Source organism: Amphibalanus amphitrite, unplaced genomic scaffold, assembly GCF_019059575.1.
Source record: "Amphibalanus amphitrite isolate SeventyFive unplaced genomic scaffold, NRLGWU_Aamphi_draft 000077F_arrow, whole genome shotgun sequence".
NCBI classification, from domain to species: domain Eukaryota; kingdom Metazoa; phylum Arthropoda; class Thecostraca; order Balanomorpha; family Balanidae; genus Amphibalanus; species Amphibalanus amphitrite.
The window spans coordinates 655,348-676,300 of NW_024881573.1; the positions used below are offsets into that span (position 1 = coordinate 655,348).

At 45.0% G+C, this 20,953-nt stretch overlaps 1 protein-coding gene across 1 annotated transcript; it reads right to left on the reverse strand.

Moving 5' to 3' along the window:
• Window positions 1-1,058: 1,058 nt before the first annotated feature.
• On the reverse strand, window positions 1,059-3,023 carry LOC122379426. The gene has a single exon (XM_043361642.1). The coding sequence runs from the start codon at window positions 3,021-3,023 to the stop codon at window positions 1,059-1,061; it is 1,965 nt and encodes a 654-aa protein (XP_043217577.1).
• Between the last annotated feature and the right edge of the window lie 17,930 nt (window positions 3,024-20,953).

Consider the following 20,953-nt stretch of genomic DNA (forward strand, 5'->3'; position numbering starts at 1 on the left):
GACTCTGTAGTGCGTAATGCGTATTGTATGTGAGTGTATGTATATCGCGCATGTTGAACGGATCGTTACGAGTGTGTGCGTGCGTACGGGACGCTTGAACGATTGCTCGCTAGTTGTTGGATTTTCCGCGGATGATCGCGAAAAACCGGGCCGGCTATGTTAGCGAGCAAATAGGCATTTTTGATATCTTCGCAAAGACGGCCGGCGCTCGGAGCGCGGCGGTCGGTCCGCCGCGCCACGCCGCTCACATATGTGTCATCTGGCCCCTGTCCTGGTTCTCATGCCCACGTGTTGTGCGTACCACGAGGGCTGAGACGGGACGGGGGCCTGACAGTCTTCGACGGGACTCCACCGGTGCGCGACGGCCCGGTGCACGACGTGGCCGACGTGGCCTTACGTACGACGCGGCCACGGGGCCCTACGAGAACGATTCAGTGAACCGCATTTGTGACCGCCGTATTTTGTGCATTTTAACCGTTTCCGTTTCAATCAAGAATAGACCTTTTCATATATGAACAATAACTTTATGGTCCTCCGGGTGACGAGAGAGAACGAGTACGAAAACGAGTGAACGATCACGAGCACGCACGAACATTTCCGCATCGAACGGGTGAACTGTACGATTCTCACGAACACTTATTGTCATCCCACGACGGGACTAGGCGCTTCTGATCATGCGAGTAGCTTTTCAAATGGTACGCTGTGTCTCTGTGAAAATCGGCTGCAGGTATCTGAAACTCTGGCTTTTTCAGAGAGGCCGGGATGTTGCCGATTTATTATTATTTGCTCGTTTTATTTTTGTTTACCTGAAAGTGCCGATCAAAGTCATTTCATTTCTCTTGACCCGGAGGTCACCTTATTTGTCGCGTGATTAATTTTGATTTTTCACAGTCACCCTTTGTACATTTTCGTCGATTTTTGAGGTCAGAGGAAAAACTATTTTCATTGTGTGTCAGTGTCGAGTCACTTTGTTTATGATGCGAAAATAAACATTGTTTGGCTGGCTAATGAAAACTTTTCCCGTTGCAGTACGCAACATCTGTTTCTTTCTGTATCTGTTACTTTTCCATCTGTTTTTCAAAAGCCTTTGCTCTCTTCTGAGCCATCTGTCTGCTGGGTGGGAATGGCTCGTCACGATCTCGCCGCAGCAGCGGGGCCACCCAGCGCGTGCCGTCGTGGTACACCTCGCTGTTCAGGATGTTGTCCGCTTTTCTGTCCTCTGGGCTGAAAGGCGTTTCAAAGTCGTACTTGCAGCCGAACTGCTCCGTACTCCACATGTCTTCTGTGTGGAGAAAGTTCACCTCTGGTGGGTGTTTCACGGTGTCATGTCTCATGACCACCCTTCCTGTCACAGTCCATCCCAGGAGTGTTCGCTGCAGAAGCGGGCCGTTCTTCCTGCTCGTCCTGCGCACCTCACGTGCGGCAATCAGTGCCGCCTGGTCCAGACCGATCAGGATCTTCGGGGCCTCGTTGAGCTCCGGTAGGTTTAGCTCCTGAAGTTCCGGGTACAGCGTCTTCAGCCGTTTGTCGCTAACAGCTGGAGGTGACAGGGCTAAATCTCGGACACATGTGACGGTTTTCAGTTTGAATTTATGGCCGTTCTCGGGATTTTCAATGCGCAGGTCGACTGTCATCGTCTCCACTGTTTTCACCTCAGTGACCGTCTTCATGTCCATGAGTCCTTCCGGTCCTGAAAGCTGAAGCTCGTCAGCCAGTGACCTGTCCATAAGCGTCACCGAGCTTCCTTCGTCTAGGAAGGCTCGGCACCGGCGTCTTCCCTCAGGCGTCACTATATTGATGACGCAGGTCTTCATCATGACACAGGACGCCGCGGCACCCTGAGTGACGCCAATCACCTCAGGTGATGACGCTGCGCCATGAAGCATTCTGTGATGAAGCTCACAGCACCCGTCAATGCCACAAGCTCGTTTTCTGTGGCACGAACCGGTCGGATGTGTCTTGGACAGACATGGCAGACAGCCACGTCGTTCAGTGACCCAGCGATGGCGCTCGTCCACTCCCAGGGCCTTGAACTCTGGACAACGCTGAATGTAGTGCGACTTATCGCAGTAGTAGCATTTCAGCTGTTCGGTGTTTGTGCATGTCGTCTGACGAGGGCGTGACGTCATCCGGTTCTTGTCCGTTTCTGTCCGTTTTTGATTCGGCAGACTTCGACTCTTGCTGGCGAGCGGCTGATAACCAGCGCCGCTGCAGAAACGCCGGTCCTTGATGTGTCCTTTCAGGAAGGCAGCGAATAAATCACAGGTCAGCAAGCCTCCCTCGGTCTTAATGCGGCCGTAGGATCCCCATTCGGCTCGACTGTCCCGAGGCAGCTTGCTCGTCAGGGCTTGAATCACCTGCAGGTTGTTCAGCTCATTAGACTGGCCCACGTGTCTGATGATTGCTATCGCATTAGATATCTCGGTCGAAAACCGCTCTAGTGCATCGACATCACCTTCCCTCACTGGTGGACTGTCCAAGAGCTTCCTCACCGTTTGGTTAACAATGATTTGAGGATCTCCGAAACGCTCCTTCAGGATCGTCCATACGTCATCAAAGGAGCCACCAGTAAGCAGAGCTCCGTGAACTATGTGGAAGGCGTCTCCTTTTAACCTCTCTTTTAGATGTCGCAGGATCTGTGTCTCAGAATAGTGAAGCTGTAGCGCCTCCTTCGCCTGTGCTTCGAAGAACGGGAACTCTTCGTACTTCCCATCAAACGTGGTGAAGTCCAGCTTCACTGCTTCTTGCAGGTACAGTCGCGTCGGTGGCGGGCCTAGCTCAGGTCCTGGTATCGGTAAACTGTCATGTCGTTCGGTATTGGTCTGTATGAAGTCGTGATCCGCGTCGTGTTCGCGGGCGGACGCTACAGACGTCACAGACGAGTCGCCGTCGCTCGGCGCCCGAGACAGCCGAGCGCGACACAACTGAATACGGTGTCTTTCCTTCGCTCTGTTGAGCTCCAACTTGGCATCTCTAATTACTCGTTCAAGGCGCTCCTCTTCGTCGATCTGCTCTTGAAACATCGACGCATCGCTCACACTCGCTACGCTCTCTTCATTGGTTGCCACCTCGGAGATCGTTCGCCAGCTTCGACTGCTGCGCGGCAGAGGAGTAGGTCGATAACCAGGCTCCAGACTGCGCCGAGGTGCCGGTGTTGGCCTTTCATTTACGCTGTAACTCATCGTTAACGTTATATGTGGTACGCATTGAAAGAACCAACTCATTGATGGTAGTGCGCAAGCGAGTTTCGAATATAAAATTAGACAAGCATTACGTTAATCCTACGTTAATGCTGGCAATCGAGAAGCAATTAACTATTTTCATAAATTGTTGCGTACTGCAACGGGAAAAGTTTTCATTAGCCAGCCAAACAATGTTTATTTTCGTATCATAAACAAAGTGACTCGACACTGACACACAATGAAAATAGTTTTTCCTCTGACCCAAGGCCACATACATACATACATACATAAAGGTTTATTTGACCACGTGACAGTCAACGACTGGTAAAAAGGCCGTACATGAGCTGTGCAATGGTGGCACCACATGAAGAAGTGAAAAGCATCACAAAAATTAAAAACACAGTGCATTTCAAAAGAGCTCCGAACATATCTACGTGGGGATCACATCCTGTTCATTAGATCTATGAGTACAGGCACAGTGGACTTTTTATACCGCTCAGTTTTGGCCCGCGGTACGACAAACTTTGGCCCTATATACCAGGTAGGTTCATTAGGGAATTTTTTACGTTCCCCCTACCGGCCCCGGATGACGTCACTGGGGTGCTCCCGCCGCGGCCGGCCTATGTATAGAACATTACTACGCGCTTTCCGGGGGCGTTTTTTTCGAGTTCTAACGCTCAAAAGCTACCGCGAGATGCTTTTCAATGATAACTTGAAGGAATATAGCATTTTGAAGAGCAATAGTGACATAAGATCACGTCCAGGAGTAGGGGATACGGATCCAGGCTTGTATGGGGCAGGGCTACGGGGTCGAAAACGGAGTCGGAGTCGAAGTCGCAAAAAAATCATCGGCTCCGCAAACATGCCGGGGCTGCGAACTCGCAGTTGGAGCTTGTTAGAACCAACAGTTTTGCCAGCAGTCGGAGTCGGAGGTGGTCTTTGGAATCAACCAGGAGTCGGAGTCATTAATAATCGACTCAGTTGCCAGCTTCTAGGGCGCACATGACCAGTGTGCTAAGTTACATTCCTGAGAAAACGAATAAACACTGTCACAAGATATTATTAGTTGAAAAATTACGGACGACCGTTACACACAGCACTAGCAGGTGGGCCCACAAAGAATCGCACAGTACTTACACGAACCGGCCGTCACATGCCGAGTGGTTTAGTACACACACTCAGAGCCCGACGTCCCGTGCCAAGTGGCCCAGTACACACACACAGAGCCGCCGGCCGTCCCTTGCCGAGTGGCACATAAGTCACAGAGCCGGCCGTACAATGCCACAAGTAGTCAAGTTCACACAAAGAGCCGGCTGTACTATACAGAGTGGCACGTAAGTCATTGAGCCGGCCGTACAATGCCACAAGTCGTCAAGTTCACACAAAGAGCCGGCTGCACTATACCGAGAGGCACGTACTCGTAAGTCATTGAGCCGCCCGTACAATGCCACTATCCACTCCACAGCAAAGAAATGAATTAATACAGTAGGCAATAGGGAACACAATGTTGACAAGGAATGATAGTGATAAAGATATAAAATGAGGCAAGCTATTCCCATCACCAGTAACAGACCTGGTAGGATGTGAAGGAATATTCTGGGATGGAACGACACCAGGTTTCAGTGAAGGCTTTGTATTAGGCATGAGACTCCTCTTCACCAGGTAGGAGGGGTCATAATCTTCACTGGTGAAGTGAAGGGAGCAGATGGATGCTGTATCAGGGTTCAAAATATCTTGACGAGCACATTTATGAACCCAGGCTGCCCGGACTGCTGGATCCTTAGGAAACCGAAAAAAGACACACCCAAGTCGCTTCGTTTTTTGGCACCCTTAGTCCAGGATTTACATGTTGCAACTGCACAATTGGATGGCATACTTGGTCTGGTCTTCAGAGCTCCAGTCTTTGAAAAGGAATGGTGGTCAGTAGTCAGTGGTCAGTTTGAGTTGGGTAATAGGTAGGCACCGCAACCTTTATTCTCAATATGTGGGAGAAACAGGACACAGGTGGATTGTTGAAAGTGGTTAAGTGGGGTGAAGCAATCAAGACAGAAGTACAAACACTCAAGCAGTTTGTGATTTACTGTTACAAGGTAGGTACAAGGTATGTCACAGAGCAGTTTCAATAAAAAATGACACCAGCATATAATGGTTAACCTTCCAGGCGGTGGGGGGGGGGGGGGCAATTTTTTGCCCCCCCCCCCTTTAGTTTTTTCAATATATCTCGAGAACCGCTGCGCCGATCGTCACCAAACTTTCGGTACCTTCCTGGGAGTAGCTAGCGCACATGGTGACCAAAATTTTTTCCAAAAGCTATGATAGGTTGGCCGCTAATGACGTCAGAGTGACGTCATTTTTGCCATTTTCGACCCAAAAAAAGGTTTCGCGGGAAAAGCTGTCAGGCCTACAGCTTTAGAGATATAGAAAAATGTTTCAGACATAAAAGGTGTAGAGTTGAAAGGGCTACAAAACTGCTATTTCGGTTTTTCGAATTTTTTGGATTTTGACCCCCAAAAATCAAAAAATATATTTTTTGAATATAATAGCCGAAAAATCCAAAAAGTTTTTTGATTTTCGAAAAAACCGGAATATATGTGATAGCCCCTACCGCCTTCTACCTACATACCAAATTTGAAATCGATACCTCTTTTTTTGGCCAAGTTATAGCGAAAAAACTGTTCAAAATTGATGACGTCAAATTTTCAAACTCTATTTTTAGCAATTCTAGACCTCGTAGCGCAAAACAAAGACCACCATTAGACTCCTCGTGACGAGCTGCATCGAATCGATACCCATTTTATGCAAAAATATCAACTTTGATATTTGACCTATTTTGACCTGACCTTGACCTGACCTCCACCAGAAAGTGACCTAAACCGTACCTGATGGTCTTATAACCAACACCATTGAGTTGGAAATGAAAAACTGGCCATAAAACATGCATCGCATAACCTTAGTAAAGTTGGGCTCATGTGGTGACCCTTGGTGACCTTTGGTGACCTGACCTGTGACCTGACCTGGTATAACCAGTGACCTCTAATAGCAAGATATGTACTAGACAACTGACGCCTTATCGCTGATTTTCGACAAAATGCGTTTTACTCGGTGTTATAGCGCTTTCCCTAGAAGCCCCGTGAACGGTGAAACATTTTATCTTTGACCTGACCTGTGACGTCATCGGTGACCCCGAGGTCAATGAAATTTGGTTTCCTTCGACAAATTTGACAGGGCTATCGAACGCCGTTTGAATTTTCCGGATCCGTCCAGTAGTTTCGGAGATACGGGGGGGCAAAAAAGTGCCCCCCCCCCACCGCGCAGAAGGTGGCTGGTAGGCCCACCGCCTGCCGGGTTAATGACATACCTACCAACAGTAAAAGTATGTAGCTACCTATTAGATTAATAATGGACAAGCAGGCACCAATGTATCTATGCTTCTAGTGACCAATCCTGATCTGGAGATAAACAATAAAGAAAATGGCTTGAATATGGGCAACTGTGTGGAATGGATGGATAGCATCACTATATCACCAATGCCAACAACTTCAGGGCAGTGTTTCAAGGCGGACCGCTGCAGTGCACTGCCCGCGTCAGTGCGTTGGGTTTACATGGCAATATCAACAAACTTCACTCTGACGCTGACACCTGTCTGACGCTAAGCTATGAAGTATGACATCAAACAAATGCAAGCGCACCATGCCGCCAGCGCTGTCAGCACGTTAGCAGCATTCACACTCAAACTTCTGTTCAATTCCGCACCATATTTTTATAGCCCTCTGTTCCAAACAAGATTTATCATAAGTTAATGGATCGTACGCAACATCATTCAAATTTTGAGTGACGTCAAGGGTATGCCTTAGCTCCCAGCATGCTGCAGCACAGCGCGCGCAGCGTCGGCCATCGGACGGTGAAACAGGGCCCAGGAGTTGATTATGTCTTGAGATGAAGCTAGCCAACATCTACCTCACGGGCTCAGAATATCTAGGTACCTAGTCTTAATTGTAATTGCAATAATTAAAACTTGAAAGGCACTAATGTAAATGGAACTTAATATTTATATCCATTACCAAATGAACGTTTAGGTTGAGATTCCTCAATCTGAGCCCAGCTGTGTGCTTTTGTGCTTCAACTACTTGGTCTGGGTCATTCTTTGTGATATCTGAGACGAAACGATATTGATATTGATGTACAAAGTATGGATGTCATATGTTAGGCTTTTGCCACGGTGACAATAAATGAATTAGGTGATTGTAAGATAAGATTAAACGAGAATAATTGTAAGATTTGCATGACTGGTGTTATATTCTGATTCGTTTTCTTAACTTCTGGCGACATAAAAAAATACACGGTTCTTGGTCGTTCTTCGTGATATCTGGACGAAACGATATATGAAGTGTGGATGCCACTTATGTTAGGCTTTTGCTACATAAAAAACATACAAACGTGTTTATATTACTAAATAAACAGTATTGAAACTTGTTGAAGCACTTGCTGTATGTAAGGCATAGGTATAAGTTCTATGAGAAAAAACACTTTTAAATGGCCTCCTTACAATGAAATACCGAAAGATGAAATAATGAAATAATTATTGATGATTTCGACCACAGGTCATTATCAAAATAAGCCAGACAGAACTTTTGTCAGACACAATGGGAAGCTCACAATATCGGCAGAAGTGAGCTATATTTGTGAGCAATATTTGTGAGCTTCCCATTGTGTCTGACAAAAGTTCTGTCTGGCTTATTTTGATAATGACCTGTGGTCGAAATCATCAATAATTATTTCATTATTTCATCTTTCGGTATTTCATTGTAAGGAGGCCATTTAACCCTCGCCGGACCTATTGGTTTTCTACATACGCGCCGGCCGAGGGGGGGGGGGGGGCCGGGTACGACCCCCCCTCGCCGTTTCGCCCCTGGTGGAGCTAGCGCGTCGCGGAAAAAACGAGCGTGTGCGCCGTTACGAGACGCAGAGATTGGTACCCGATTTTAAGGTCCTAGGTCAACCGGTGACCTCTGAGGTCAGGTCAAGTGCCCCAAGGTACGGTTCAGTTTTTGGTGAATAACTTCGCAAAAAATGGCCGCAGAGCGCCGATTTTGGCAGCATCGTGTTCGTCTCGCTCAGGCGCGTCGAATGATATACTTTTTGTCCGGGTCAGGTCAACTTGGGGTGTTGACCTCAGGTCAAGGTCAGGTCAGCACCCCCAGGTCACGAAGTTGGTCGAAAGAGGTCATGTCGCATATCATTCGATTCGGCAGGTCTTCCTGAGTCCATTGGTGGCTTTCCCGACTCGCTAGCTCAATTTGATCAAGAGTTATTGACGAAAAACTAATATGACCTTGATGACGTCATAAATGACGTCACGCAAGGTCAACATTGCAAAAGTGACGCATCTAACCTTGCAAGGAGTGCATCAAATCACGATTCTGTGTGCTTGATATAGCTGGAGATCGTTCCCGGCGCCAGAATAGCAGTTTTCATTTTTCCCCATTGACTTATAATGGTGAGGTCACGAAAATGACCTGACCTCATATGACCTTTAGGAAAAATCCGAGATATACAAGTTGTGGGACTCATAATGGATACTAGATCCTGCAAGTTTCATTTACCTGTGACATCTCCTCTGGCAGTGAGGGCGTTGCGAAGTTGCGACATCTGAAGACCGTGCAGAGGTTCACTTATGACGTCATAGGTCAGTGACCTGACCTGACCCAAAAATGCGGTTGGTGTCAAAAGATCCGGCTTGGATTAAAGGTCAGGTATGCCAAGTTTCAGCTCTCTATCGCCAGCGTGTTCGGAGCTATCGCGAAAAAACCCTAGGGGGGGGGGGGCGGCACCCGCCCCCCCCCCTCGGCCGGCGAGGGTTAAAAGTGTTTTTTCTCATAGTATTGAAACTTTATATGACAACCCAAGTAATAACACGCAACGGTCGGAAAACACTGCGCCGGTGCGCCAGAATTGACTACATTACTCGAATCTCAGCGACCAATCAGCTTTCGAGCATCCCAGTGACGTCACATTGGCAGCATTTGGTAGCAATTTCCTTGTACGTGTGTCCCTATGGCGATGAACCCCCCCTGCTCTGACCTCAAAAATCGACGAAAATGTACAAAGGGTGACTGTGAAAAATCAAAATTAATCACGCGACAAATAAGGTGACCTCCGGGTCAAGAGAAATGAAATGACTTTGATCGGCTCTTTCAGGTAAACAAAAATAAAGGCCTGGCTACACTATGCGTTTTCTGCGTGCGTTTTTTGCGGGTTTGCGTGTTTTGCGTGATATCGTTCTAGAAAAAAGAACGATATTACGTTTTTGTGATGTTTTTTACCTTAAATTTTAGCTTACATAAGAGTTATATTAACTTTTGTATGTAACCAATGTAAAATTTATATTATTTATAACTTTTTTCTAGAACGATATTACGCAAAACACGCAAACCCGCAAAAAACGCACGCAGAAAACGCATAGTGTAGCCAGGCCTTAAAACGAGCAAATAATAATAAATCGGCAACATTTGATATGTTATAATGTGAGTATTTTTAATTATTTTAGTGATTCATTTAGATGCCGACTCGGTCTTGTTTTAAAAAAAATATTACATTTAGTTGGACAGGGTGACCAAGGACACCAATGGCGGTTGTGTCTTCAACATTAACTAAATACAGTTTCAAATGTTTAAAAGGCAACAAAACACACATAATCCGAAAGATATTTTAATTTTGATATTTGTTGACCATGTTTTAAACGGGGAATATTTGTTTCTGGTCCCTAAAAAGCTGTTTCTGGCACCTAATTGCTGATCAGCCCCAAAATGCTTATTCGACCCTAATATCTGAATCTGGCACCTAAATGCTTCCACACAGCCTAAAGTTGCCAGATCGTCTAGTTGAACTCCGTATTTGCTTTTTGCTGATTCAGCACCAAAACTAAAACATCCAGCACCTATTTTATTCCACGTTTGCTTACCTAATTCGCGTAATCTTCCTGATTTTATGTATCCTAACAACATGAACGTTGCATTCGGTGATGTCAAGTGCCATTTTCGCCAGTGGAGATAATGATTAATGCCATTTCTAGCCAAAAGAAAATCACTAGCCAGCTATGGTGCAGCATAGCAAGACGCTCCTATACCAGCCCGCTATGTAGAGAAGAGACTAGAGATTATTGCACCCTCAGCCATTTTAACGTGGAAAGTTTGGATCCGTCACTTCCAGCCAGGCTCTCAGGTCATAAACTGGAGTAAAGCAAAATGTCAACTCTGAACAGACATGCCACGCAACCGGCCCTCTTTTCAATATTATTAGCTTTCTGCAATCATCGTCTGACTCCATCTCGATCAAACGCAGCATCCGGTTTCTACAGGGGCGTTTGACTGACCGGCCACACAATAACCAAAAACAAAATCAAAGCTTCATGCACACATATGACATAAGTAAGAAACGGATGAAAAAGGCACAACCACGGCACAACTCTGCGCGGCTAACAACGGACAATGTCCCACGCAAGGTCCCGCGTTTCTTCAGCGGCCTTGAACGGAATGAAAACATTACATTTCTTTTTTGGAGCTATTTGATGACGTCAAAAAATACAATACCCGTTTTAATGGTCAAAATCGAGACAATTACTCACAAAAATGTTTCCCTTTAAGCATTACAAATAAATACTTTTAAATATTTAAATGACATTGTTTTTTTCAAACAAATCAATATTATTTGCTTACTTAAACGTCATATACAATGCTGAGATCACTACGGGGCTGTCTTAGAGTGTAGCTGCACTGGCAACCTTTAGGCTAGACTCCAGGGGTCATTATACCAGAACAACATGATTCTACCAGCCAGTAGTTCATTTTTCTACTAGATTGGTGCTACGCTCAGCATTTAGGTGCCAGATTCAGAAAAAAAGAGTAAGGCGTACCGATGAATAGGTGCCAGAAACAGAGCATTTTCCATGATTGGTGCTGGTATCCACCAAATAGGTGCTGAGGACCAATTTTGGGGCGAGTCAGCTTTTAGGTGCCAGAAATAGCTTTTCTGGGACGCAATTAAATGGCGTCCGTTTTAAACCCCACATCACTGAAATTACTCGACAATTCAGGGTGGAGCATTGGCAGGTCCGGTAGGCTGACCAGCTCAGAACCATGATAATTTCGAAATTCAATGAAAGAGTGTCGGCCTTTGATATTACTTTTTGTCCATTAATTTTAATTTTTGATTGTGAAAAATTAATTTTGTCCATGAACAATCTTTGCATTTTAAGATACATAATTTTTGAAATGGCGGAGATAGCCAACAAATTATTTTCGTTAATGCTTCACAGGTTCATACATGACGTGCTCTGTGATCATAAATCAAAAATATATATACAAATCATAAAACTCATTGAAATTTGTTGCTTAGTTCTCTTTTTTATACTTAAAAGGTCAGCTGAAAATAGTGGTCAAAATACCTTAGTGTTGTAATTTCGAACCGGTTTTACCTAGTTCTCTATATACCGTGAGGAATAGGAGTTTCCTATCCAGCCTACCCTTAGACAAATTTTTGTTGAAATGTTATAACTTCCTACCTACTGCGGGGTTGGACAATTAGGGGTTTGAGGGTGCTTGAGCATGGGCCCAGTAGTGGCTGAACACCTACATAACAATAAGAGCAGTGTTCTAAAATTGGATTCTGGTTGGGTGTGACAATGATGACAAAAAAATCTAGGATGAGAAAAAAAAAACATTGAAAACCTATATCATTTTCTTCAAAAAGGCGTAACGTTACGCCGGTTGATACTAAAAGAACTTGCCACTCCATACCTTACCTTACCTTAATTTGATCAGAATTTTAAAGGCCACTTGGCCTGTAGGGAACCGTTCTCATCGGGCTTGAACCCTTTGAGACTCGACTATCTCCAGTCAGGTACCAGGTACAGCCCTCTGCAAACTGCGTGGTAGGTATTCTTTCTTCGACAAAACCGAGAATAACGCTGATACTATGCTATCGGTCGCTCGGAAATCATAACAGCAAGATGTGCGAGACTCTGCACCTTAGATTGGCTTTACCATCGCATTCATTTTCCATCCAGTTTGGCAACAAAACCCAAAAGTTTATATTTGCCCCCAAAACAAACTTTTGCATTTTGTTGCCACACAAGGCATATAGGTACTTTGTTTAGTGTTATACCCAATCGAAGGAGTACCGTAAACCGGGGTGACAATGATACCTGGGGTGACTTTGATCATAGACCAATTTCGGGCCTAAAATGAGCATTTAGCTGCTGTGAACTGTATTTTCTATGCCAATGGTTAAATAAAACCTAATTTGTTTGAATAAGTTCAACCTTTTGGTCACTTTCGTGTCAAATATTAGGGACTTTGTGTACTGGTTTGGCAGAAAGAACGCGTGTATTAGCTAGTTTCAGAACAAGTCTGTTGATTGGAGACAGCGCTTTGGTACGAAATTGTTATCTCAATTGAACTTGCAGTATTTGTAGCATTTAGTATAAACCTGCATTATGATTGCATTTCAGTGTTCATCGGATACGCTTCAATTTTGCTGTGCAAAGGCAAAAACGATTACGTCAGGTCAGAGGTCACCCGAACGTATATGCTTTTTGCCTTTGCACGGCAGAGTTATGAAAATCAATAATCATATGCATAGACCCCTGTATACCACAGAATTCTCGGTATGCAGAGGTCTATGTCATATACCATATGTCAGTTCAATATTTTCTCTTGTATTTCACAGGACGCTGATGCAGGATGAGGCATCGAGGCGCGCCCTTCTCGGCTGTCCTGAGCCGCGCTCAACTTTTGAGCAAGTCTCGATTTCCATCGCTCAGCAGGACAGCCGGCTGATAAGCCTCCAGTGCGCCAGAGGCCACAGCTTTCTTCCATTATATGGACATCTATATAGGGCCTTGGTATGGACAGATGGCGCGCGCACTCTTCAACGTCTTCACGTCCAACTACGCTTCAGAAGTGAACAGCGCTATTCACTCAAGCAAAAGGCGTACGACAAGTCCAGTAGTGATGCGTCGACGTGATCAGACTGAAAAGAAAGTAAGAAAGCTGAGCGGCGCAAAGTAACAGCAGTCTGTGGTGTGTGGTGCTCGAGAGAGGAGTCGCTATCGTACACTTACATATGTGTGTGTAAATTGTCCCGTCATCAGCGGGCAGGTCATGTCAACCGCTTCCCGCTCTTGACAGAAGCTGCGACGCACGTGACTCCCACTGTCGCCGCCACCGCGACACGGTAACTGAAACGCCGCTTACCGGTTCCTAGTCGGGGACGCTGGAGCTGGAGAAGGTTATCCTGACGTGTATTTCTATCCCTGGTTGAGGAGTCCCGGTTTCTGGCAAACATAGAGGCAAGTGCTACCGGTTCGCCGTAGTGTATCGCCTTACGTTAGGCGGCACGGGCGGACATCGATAGCAGCGCCTCTATCGGTCACTAGGGAAAGCTGGGCTGTAGGCGACGAAATACCGGCTGAGTTGTCACACGTTGAATAGGTTTATAGCCATCCGTCTTGTGAAAAAGTTGAACTTTTGCCTTTAATATTTCTACAGGCAGCAATTTTAGAAGTGTCTTCACATGGATAACAAAACCGTTTAGATTATTGTATTCACTTCAAGCCTTCCCTATTGTTCTTGATGATGCGGGAACTATTTCTAATTAGTGTTTCTAGCTTAGTAAAAGAACATATTGTGCAAAAGATGAAAAAAGCATAAATGGAAGATTTTAAATGCAATTTTATGTAACAAATAATGGTAAATTCTCTACACATCAAGGAAAAGGTGCATGCTAACTGATAATTTAAAGTTCTTGGGACCAGTTGTTTTCTTCTTTTCTTACGTCGCCCCAATGGCCGCGAATACACTTGTGATAACGCCTATCGACGTGCAGTGGCCATGGTTTGAAGTTTGTACATATACATATTCGGGCGGCATCCAGTTGAGTTTCTCGCGCAGGTCAGTGACGTGGTCGAATTTGCGGCGGCCAAAAATAACTCGAGTAGTGAAGTTCAGTATTTTTTTGAGTCGATTCAGGTTCTTTTTTGTACCATTTCCGTAAACTGAGAGGCAGTAACGGCCCCCAGTCAATGGGATTGGTAGCTTCACGCTCTGGTGACGTAAGCAGAGCGTGAAGGTTTTTTTATTTTCCCTTCACTAGTGCTTTACCTATGGGAGATACCGATTTCGAAGGCAAAACTAAAAGTCGATTTATTAACTTATTAGTCGAGATACGTATAAACCGAGTGTACCATACGACAGCCTGATCTTTCTTCTATCGATACCCGCATCCACTTTGGCGATGGTACATACATAAAACGCTGAAATTTGGCGATAGGCGGGAAGGTGCAATCCTAAACGGTACCATTCAATTACATCTTGATGGTTGCTTTTTCGAATGCTCGGAACATACCGAGTAGTGATGAACCTGACCTTTGATTCAAGCCGGATCTTGCAATACCAGCAGCTTTTTCAGGTCAGGTCAGGTCACTGACCTTTGACGTCATAAGTGAACCTCTGCACGGTCCTCAGATACCGCAAGTTCGCAACGCCCTCAGTGTCAGAGCAGATTTCACAAGGAGATGAAACTTGCAGGACCTAGTATCCTCCAGAAGTCTCACAACGTGTATATCTCGCTTTTTTATTCAAGGTCACATGAGGTCAGGCCGGTCATATGAAGTCACCATTATAAGCCAATGGGGGAAACTTATAAACAGCTATTTTGGAGCCCAGAACGATCTCAGACTAGCTGTAACACACGCAACCGTGATTATTTCATGCACTCTTTACAAGGTTCGATGCTTCATTTTTGCACCAAGAGCTTGCATGACGTCATTGATGACGTCACTAGTGTCATAAGTTTTTCGACAATAACTTCTGATCAAATTGAGCTAGCGAGTCGGGAAAGCCACCAATAGACTCGGGAAGACCTGCCAAATCGAATGATATGTGACATGACCTCCTTCGACCAAGTTCGTGCCCTTGGGACCTCTGACCTCACCGTGACCCGAGGTCAACACCCAAAGTTGGCCTCACCCAAATAAAAAGAATACCATTCGACGCGCCTGGGCAGGGCGAATATGATGCTGTCAAAATCGCGGCCCTGCAATCATTTTTTTTGTGAAGTTATTCGCCAAAACCGAACCCGTACCTTGGGCCACTTAACCTGACCTCAGTGGTCACCGGTTGACCTGAGACCTTAAAATCGGGTACAAAACGCTGCATCTCGTAACGACACACACGCTCGTCTTTTCTGCGACGTTCTAGCTCCATTAGCCCTCGCCCGCACATGCCATTTTCCCATCCTAGAACGCACATGGGGGGGGGGGGGGGTTGCCACCCCCCGCGCCATTTCGTTCCTGTTGGAGATAGAGCTTAGCAGTAAAGACCAAAAAGATTCTTTGGGAAGAGACGAATCCAATGATACCCAGTTTTACCTTCTCAGGTCAGTCATTGACCTTCCAGGTCAGGTCAAACTAAAAAATGTTGCTGTTTTGGGTCACCGTTGGATATCAAGTGCGCTGCTTATCAAATACCGATGACGATGCTGTTTTCTGGTGCCAAGCCAGCTAGAACCTCTTTTTCACACTATCCGACCAGAATTTTGCTGCTGAGGTCATTTCAGGTCAAGTCAGGTCAAGGTCAATTATATGTGTTTGTATGTCTGTGTGTGTCTGTGTGTATACTGATGTGTGCACCGATTGTTTTTGGGTCCATATCACATAAAATCATGATCTGCGAAGCTTTTACCAAAAATGCAGTCAAAAAACTTCACAAAAAGTAAATTCAGCTTGCCTAAAACGCAATTATCTTAGATGACCTAGGTTGACCTTGACCCTGACCTTGACCCCTGTACATCGTCGAACAACATGTTCCATGATAGGTGGGAGGTAAGACTGGCAAAAAAGGCTGAAATCAGGGTGTCAAAAGCTCACAAGGCCCATGGCAAACGCAAGATGTTGAGAATTGGCCATTTGGGTCATGACATGACCTGAAAAACAAGGTCATATCTCCGAAACCAAAAATCACAGAAACTTGAAATTTTCAGTGGACATCAAGAAAGGATAGACGAGCAGCTATACGAAAAATCAGCCTTCTAGCTCTAAAAATGTTGAGTGCAGAGCAGAAAGACTGCCTGGGGGGGGGGGTGGCAACCACCCCCCCCCCCCCCATGTGCGGGCGAGGGTTAGGGGCGAAACGGCGAGATGGGGTCGTACCCCCAGCCCCCCCCCACCCCCGCCCCCGGCCGGCGCGTATGTAGAAAACCAATAAGTCCGGCGAGGGTTAAGCGGGTTCCACTGTGCACAAATAGCTAAGGGTTGTGCATTTAGTATGGTCATGAGAGAATCCTGTTTGATTTGGGCTCATAATACAATGCATGATCACTTCTTTTTCATAAGTTTAATTGATTTTCTTCTCCCCAAAAACAAACAATAAATGCTCTTCTCCATATTCCCCTTCACTCAACAACTTTTGATCACTTTTCCCTAAAGGCCTAAGGTAATGCATTGGTAAAAACACAAATGGATGGCTCATCTCAATCGTCAATACTTCTGTCTCCTAATGCTCCTAATGCCTTTGATTGGTGGCAATGCAATGTGATGATGACAGCATTCCATTTATCACCACTGAAACACAACTTAGCTCAAAAACACTCATATACATAAATTTATTCCACAACTATTTGCCGTGGATTTGATGACTTTCGGAATTTGTTTGTTTGTTTTGTTGGGTTAGGCCCTTTCGGTCGACAAGACCATTTCAGAGCCGGGAGGATGATAGGATAAAGGGGGAGACATTGGTCTGGGCAGGCATCCTAGTGAGTCGCCGGGGCTGAGCCCGTCCAGAGGACAGGCCACCCAGCCCCAAGGCACTCACTGCACCCGGCTACGGGGTGCGCTCCCTCGGGAGCAGCGGTGCCGCTCCAAGGGAGCAGCCCGCATGAGATAAAGTCGCCTGTCCAGCCCGGAGGGGGTTGCGGCGTGGAGGAGAAGGATTTCTGTATCCTGAGGATAGAAGCACGGACAGGTGACTTTCGGAACTTTTTTTTCTTTCTTTGGTTTTGGGGCATTTCGGCCAACATTGACCATTTCATGCCCATATGGTATCAAGCTATTATTTTATGTCATAGAGCGTATGTTGTTGATAAGCTAACTAAAGTTTATCGATGAATTTGATTGTACGAAGATAGGAGAAAAGAAGATCGATGAGAGTGTCTTCTGAATCACCAAGGACAGAACCCAATGTAAATGGTAATTTTTTGCGGTTGCAAAAATCCACCATTCGTCTTCTTTCATTGTCAAACTTTCTGCATTCAATAATTATGTGTGAAACTGATTGTACGCAATTGCATAATGTGCACCTGGGGCGAGCGTCTCTTGTATAGATATAGCTATGAGTGAATATGGTGTGACCCAATCGGATTCTTGCCAGCACCCTTTCTTCTTGCCTATTGTTTCGTTGTGCGGAAATCCATGTTTCAATTTTTGGTTTAATTTGTTTGAGTTGTGTGTGCTGGGTTACCTGTGCCCATTGGTGTTGCCATCTTTTCAGCACCGCATGTCTAATGTTTGTTTTAATAGTGTCGTATTCCATAGGAAGATATGTGATATGTGTGAGAGTAAGAGCGTTTTTGGCATGTTCATCTGCTTTTGTGTTTCCATGAATACCACTATGACCTGGTACCCAAAGAAAATTGATGCGTTTTCCATTATTTACCATGGCGTGTAGTTGATTATAAATACATATGAGAAGATGCGATGATGGTTTCGATATTTGCAAAGCTTGTGCAACAGATTTTGAATCAGTACAAATTATCGTTTGTAACCAAGGCATTTCATTTGCGAATTCAATAGCTTTGTGTACTGCGTGAAGTTCAGCTATGTATGTGCTAGTTCCATCCTGGAGACGAGTTCTAATGTAGTAATCTGCAACGGGATCGTATACTGCATTTCCGACACGATCACCGGATTTGGAGCCATCCGTAAAAATGAAACGAGAAGTGGAATAATCGCGGCGTAACTGAGCATATCTTTGTTGGATTTCCGTTTCTGTGATGCTGGCTTTCGGACAATCAAGAAGGAACAAAACCTTCCAAGTTCTGATTGTCCATGGAGGAGTTGTAAGAGATGGTAATGGCAGTATGGCTGGTTGAATAAAGTTGATTTCGTTGCAGAACTTGTTTATCCTGGAAGCTATGGTAAGTCCGGATCGCTTCTCCGCAGGACCGACATAATTATGATGAATCGATGGTAGAATGCGAAGTGTATTGAACGTACTGTGATTTGGATGAAACTTAATCTTACTCGTGTATCGCAAAGAGTGCTCGACTCTTCTAAGGTGCAAAGGTGAAATTACAGCCTCAACTTGTAGTGATGGGATGGGCGACGTCTTCATGGCGCCGGTTGCGATTCGAATGAAGGAGTTTTGAATGACGTCTAGTTTTTTCAATGTATTATTACTTCCACCTGAGTAAACCACAGAGCCGAACTCAATAACAGGTAAGATGAGTGACTTGTATAACTGGAGGAGTGTTTTCCGATCAGCTCCAAAATCTCTTCCAGCAACACATCGGAACAAGTTGAGTCTTCTTGTGCATTTTGTTTTAACGTATTGAACGTGTTTCGTCATGGACAGTCTCGTATCCAAGACGACGCCAAGAAACTTAAACGAATTTAAACGAGGAATGACATTACCTGATAAATGCAAAGGAGACGGTTGGAGCATTTTACTGTTCTTTGTGAATATCATAACGGCGGACTTCGATGGAGAAAAAATGCACCCATTCCTAGAAGACCAGATATCAAGACTATTGAGAACGTTTTGGAGGCGTGGAACGGAGTGTTCGGAATCGTTGTCGGTGCACCAGATTGCACAGTCGTCTGCAAATAAAGAATACTGAATACCAGAAACCCCATCAAAAAGATCGTTGATCATAACATTAAAAAGCATTGGAGACAAACAACTGCCTTGCGGTAATCCATTTTCAAACGCAAATGTATTGGAGAAGATGGAACGGAAACGTAACTGAAAATGTCGAGAACCTGTAAGGAATCCAACCAAATAATGGGCGAGATGTCCGCGTAGACCAAGCTTGTATAATTTAAAGAGTAATACCGGTCGGAAGACCATATCGTAGGCGCGTGTAATGTCCAAGAAAACGGCGGTAGTGTGCTTTTTGAATTTGAAACCTTTGCGAATGTCTGTTTCAAGACGAATGATGTGGTCCAGAGTACTATGATGTTTTCTAAATCCACTTTGATATTTCGATAATAACTGATTGCTTTCTAAAAACCATTCCAGGCGTTTACCAACCATACGCTCCAATATTTTACCGAAGCAACTAGTCAAAGAAATCGGACGGTAATTCGATGGATCTTTGCGATCTTTCCCTGGCTTTTGCAAGGCAATAACAACAGCCTCTTTCCAAGCTTCAGGAAAAATGCGTTTAATCCATAAATCATTGAAAGTGTGCAAGATAAACTGAAGAGCGCTGTCCGGTAAGTGTCGGAAGAAATGATAATGTAACTGATCCGGGCCTACCGAGGTATTTCCAGTAGATGCTATAGCGTGTCTGAGTTCTGCTAACGTAAAATTGTTGTTGTATTGTTCTGTGTTGTCAGAAATAAAGGCATTTGACGGTAGCGAAGTATGTCTTTGAGCGAAGTCCAGGAACCTCTGTTGGTAATTGTTGGACGAGCTGTGTTGGGCTAAAGTTCGTGCAATTGTGTCGACTATACGTTGTGGTTCCGTGATATTCACATTATTCACACTCAAGATTGGAAGGGAAGGAAAACTTCGCTTGCCTGACAAAGAACGTACTAAATTCCAAATTTTACTCAAAGGTGTACGATAATTGAGCTGGGCGAGAAAAGATTTCCAGGAAGCCCGTTTCGCTTCTCTGATGACTTTCCTGCATCGAGCTCTTTCTTGGTTTCGGATGAAGAGTGTTGTATTATTTTTGTGACGTAGATATGCTCGAAACGCTTGTTTGCGTTTGGCTATGGCGTGCGCTACATTTTGAGACCACCACGGAACCCGTTTGTGTTTCGATGAAGGTGACGTCTTGGGAATGGATTCTTGCGCCGCTGCTAATATGGTATCTGTAAGAAATTTAATGCCATGTTCTGGAGCCTGGAAATGTTCGTGATCTATCTCACAAAAGCTCTGGAACTTTTGCCAATCAGCTTTCTTCAAATTCCAACGAGGAAGAGAGCCTGGAACAACGTCAGCATCCGAAGAGAATGTTGTTCGTAATTGTATTGGATAATGATCACTATGATGGATATCATTACCAATGGACCAATCAAATAAAACACTTATTTGCGGAGAGCATATAGATAAGTCGATCGCCGATTCGCTATTATGAGATAGCGAGAAAAAAGTATTTTGCCCCTTGTTGAGAAGAACGAGCTGGTGATCATCCAGAAATCGCTCGACGATATCACCCCGTTCGTCTGCTATTAACGCGTCACGACCCCAAAGCGGGTTATGAGCGTTAAAGTCGCCGAGCAGCAGAAATGGATGTTTGAATTGCGAAATAAGGTTAGTAAGGTTCCTATACAAAGTGCTATTATCCGTGTTTGGAGGAATATAAATGGAGCAAACGTCAATGTTCCTTCCGTTCATTTTTATTGTACAAGCTACAGCTTGCAATGGAGTGTTGAGTATTACGTGATCATGAACATAATCGTTACTAATGTATAAAGCGGTGCCACCGTGGCGCCGCTCACCATCAGTTTCATCGTACCGGTACAAAGAGTAGTTGAATAAAGAAAAGTT